This window comes from Mustelus asterias, unplaced genomic scaffold (genome assembly GCF_964213995.1).
Source record: "Mustelus asterias unplaced genomic scaffold, sMusAst1.hap1.1 HAP1_SCAFFOLD_1794, whole genome shotgun sequence".
NCBI classification, from domain to species: Eukaryota; Metazoa; Chordata; class Chondrichthyes; order Carcharhiniformes; family Triakidae; genus Mustelus; species Mustelus asterias.
The window spans coordinates 2,796-6,000 of NW_027591739.1; the positions used below are offsets into that span (position 1 = coordinate 2,796).

At 56.3% G+C, this 3,205-nt stretch overlaps 1 protein-coding gene across 1 annotated transcript; it reads right to left on the reverse strand.

Annotated features, from left to right (window-relative positions):
- Nucleotides 1-532: 532 nt before the first annotated feature.
- On the reverse strand, nucleotides 533-1,591 carry LOC144488707 (uncharacterized; the record flags this gene model as incomplete). The annotated part of the gene is made up of 1 exon (XM_078206800.1): nucleotides 533-1,591. A coding segment is annotated over exon 1 (1,059 nt), but the record flags the coding sequence as incomplete, so codon positions are not given.
- Between the last annotated feature and the right edge of the window lie 1,614 nt (nucleotides 1,592-3,205).

The window sequence follows — 3,205 nt, forward strand, 5'->3', positions numbered from 1 at the left end:
ATGGCCTCTTTCTGTACTGTAGGGTTTCTATGAAGGCATTGGTGAGGCTGAATTTGGAGTATTGTGTCCACTTTTGGTCACCTCGTTACAGGAAGGATGTAAATAAGGTTGAAAGAGTGCAGAGAAGGTTCACAAGGATGTTGCCGGGACTTGAGAAGCTGAGTTACAGAGAGAGATTGAATAGGTTGGGACTTTATTCCCTGGAGCGTAGAAGATTGAGGGGAGATTTGATAGAGGTGTATAAGATTTTGATGGGTATAGATAGAGTGAATGCAAGCAGGCTTTTTCCGCTGAGGCTCGGGGAGAAAAAAACCAGAGGGCATGGGTTAAGGGTGAAAGGAGAAAAGTTTAAAGGGAATATTAGGGGGGTCTTCTTCACGCAGAGAGTGGTGGGAGTGTGGAATGAGCTGCCGGTTAAGGTGGTAAATGCATTTAAGAAAAACTTGGACGGGTTCATGGATGAGAGGGATGTGGATGGATATGGTCCAAGTGCAGGTCAGTGGGACTAGGCAAAAAATGGTTCGGCACAGACAAGAACGGCCAAAAGGCCTGTTTCTGAGCTGTAATTTTCTATGGTTCTATGGTCTAACTCTTGGTTTGGCGCGGTGATTGGCTCCTCTGGTGTGTGCTGACCCCGCCACTGCCGTTCAGTCTCCCGGGACACAGGTGCTGGCAGCACTGGTGGCCCAAACTCTAATTTCTTTACCAGCTGGCTTTGTGCTTGTTTCAAACATTTCTCATATGTCTCCAGCTGGCATAGAATAACACTTGTGTACTCATCTGGGTCCAAGCTGCTGGGGCAGAATGGAATGCCCCAGAAATAATGAACCAACCCACCACCATTTGTCAAGTGTCCCCCGAGAGTGTGGGCCTTGGAAGGTGCTGATCCAGGACATTCACTCTGTACACACTGCCGCTCAGACACCTGCAGCTCCATCCTTCTCCAGTCATTCACTGCAGGTTGAATGTTCCCTACGTCAAAGTGATGAAAGCCTCTGCAATCTCTCCGCTCCCGCATCTCCAACAGCTTCGTCTCCGGATTGCTGCTGTGCTGTGCTATGTTTTCTTGGTTTAATGCTGATTGCATGCCTGACCTGCACTGAGGGTCACACTGCTGACTTGTTGCCAGTCGCAGGTCTTTCTCCACCTCATTGAAAGACAGCTCCTTGAAGCCTCTGGAACTGTCCGCACAGCGACGCGGTGAGACACTGAGTGAAGGAAAATGATTGTTGTGAATTTTAAGGTTTCTCACAGAGTGTTGGGGGCTGAGAGACAGTTCTTTCTCTGAAGAAAGAGTGATGCTGGACTCCTGCGAACAACGGACAACCTCTTCACTCAACTGTTCCAAAACCACCAGAGGGCTAAGGACATGCTCCCTCCTGTCTGACTTTGTCAATACATGTGAACAGAGGGGCTCCAGCTTCTGCTGCTTCTCGGGAGACAAGGCGTCACCAGGGGCATGCTGACTGCATGTCACATAATCTCCCTTGTTATTGCCAGTCACAGTCTGTGTCAACTCACCACCAATGTTGCTCTCATCTGGACTCTGCATCTGAAACAGAATCAAAGCTGTTACAGTCCAGTCGGCCATAGCATCTGGTTGGTCAATACTGGCTCTCAAAGAGCATTTCACCTGGTGCCATTCTCCTGCCTTGTTCCGATAACCTTGCAGAATAACTTAGATCTAGAATTTACACCTTCCAACGCACGGTGCAGCACCCACACCGCCACCCCACCCCCCTACCCGAGCCACGCACGGTGCAGCGCCCCCCCCCCACCCGCCCACAACACACAGCCCCACCACACACACACTGGCCGAAAATCACACACACACACCCCCGCCCCCCCCGACACACACAGCCCCCGACACGCACACATCCCCCCCCGACATACACACACAAACCCCCCGACACACACACACACCCCGCCGACACACACACACCCCCCGCCGACACACACACACCCGACACACACACACACCCCCCCCCCACACACACACACACCCCGCCGACACACACACACACCCCGCCGACACACACACACCCCCCGACACACACACACACACACACATCCCCGACACACACACACCCCCCGACACACACCCCCCCGACACACACACACACACACACCCCCCCGACACACACACACACACACACACCCCCGACACACACACACACACACACACCCCCAACACACACACACACACACCCCCGACACACACACACACACCCCCCCGACACACACACACACCCCCCCGACACACACACACACACCCCCCGACACACACACACACCCCCGACACACACACACACACACACCCCCCGACACACACACACACACCCCCCCCGCCCCCCCCGCTCCCCCCCCCGACACACACACACACACCCCCCCGACACACACACACACCCCCCGACACACACACACACCCCCGACACACACACACACACACACACACACACACCCCCCGACATACACATACACACACACACACACACCGCCCGACACACACACACACACCCCGCTGACACACACACACACCCCGCCGACACACACACACCCCCCGACACACACACACACACATCCCCGACACACACACACCCCCCGACACACACACACACACACCCCCCCGACACACACACACACACACACACACACACCCCCGACACACACACACACACCCCCCCGACACACACACACACACCCCCCCGACACACACACACACACACACCCCCGACACACACACACACACACCCCCCCGACACACACACACACACACACACCCCCGACACACACACACACACACACACACACCCCGACACACACACACACCCCCGACACACACACACACCCCCCGACACACACACACACACCCCCCCCGCCCCCCTGCTCCCCCCCCCCCCGACACACACACACACACCCCCCGACACACACACACACACCCCCCGACACACACACACACCCCGGACACACACACACACACCCCCCGACACACACACACACAGCCCCCGACACACACACACCCCCGACACACACACACACACACACCCTCGACACACACACACACACCCCGACACACACACAAACCCCCGACACACACACACACACACACCCCCCGGCACACACACACACACCCCCCGCCCCCCCCGCTCCCCCCCCGACACACACACACACCCCCGACACACACACACCCCCCGACACACACACA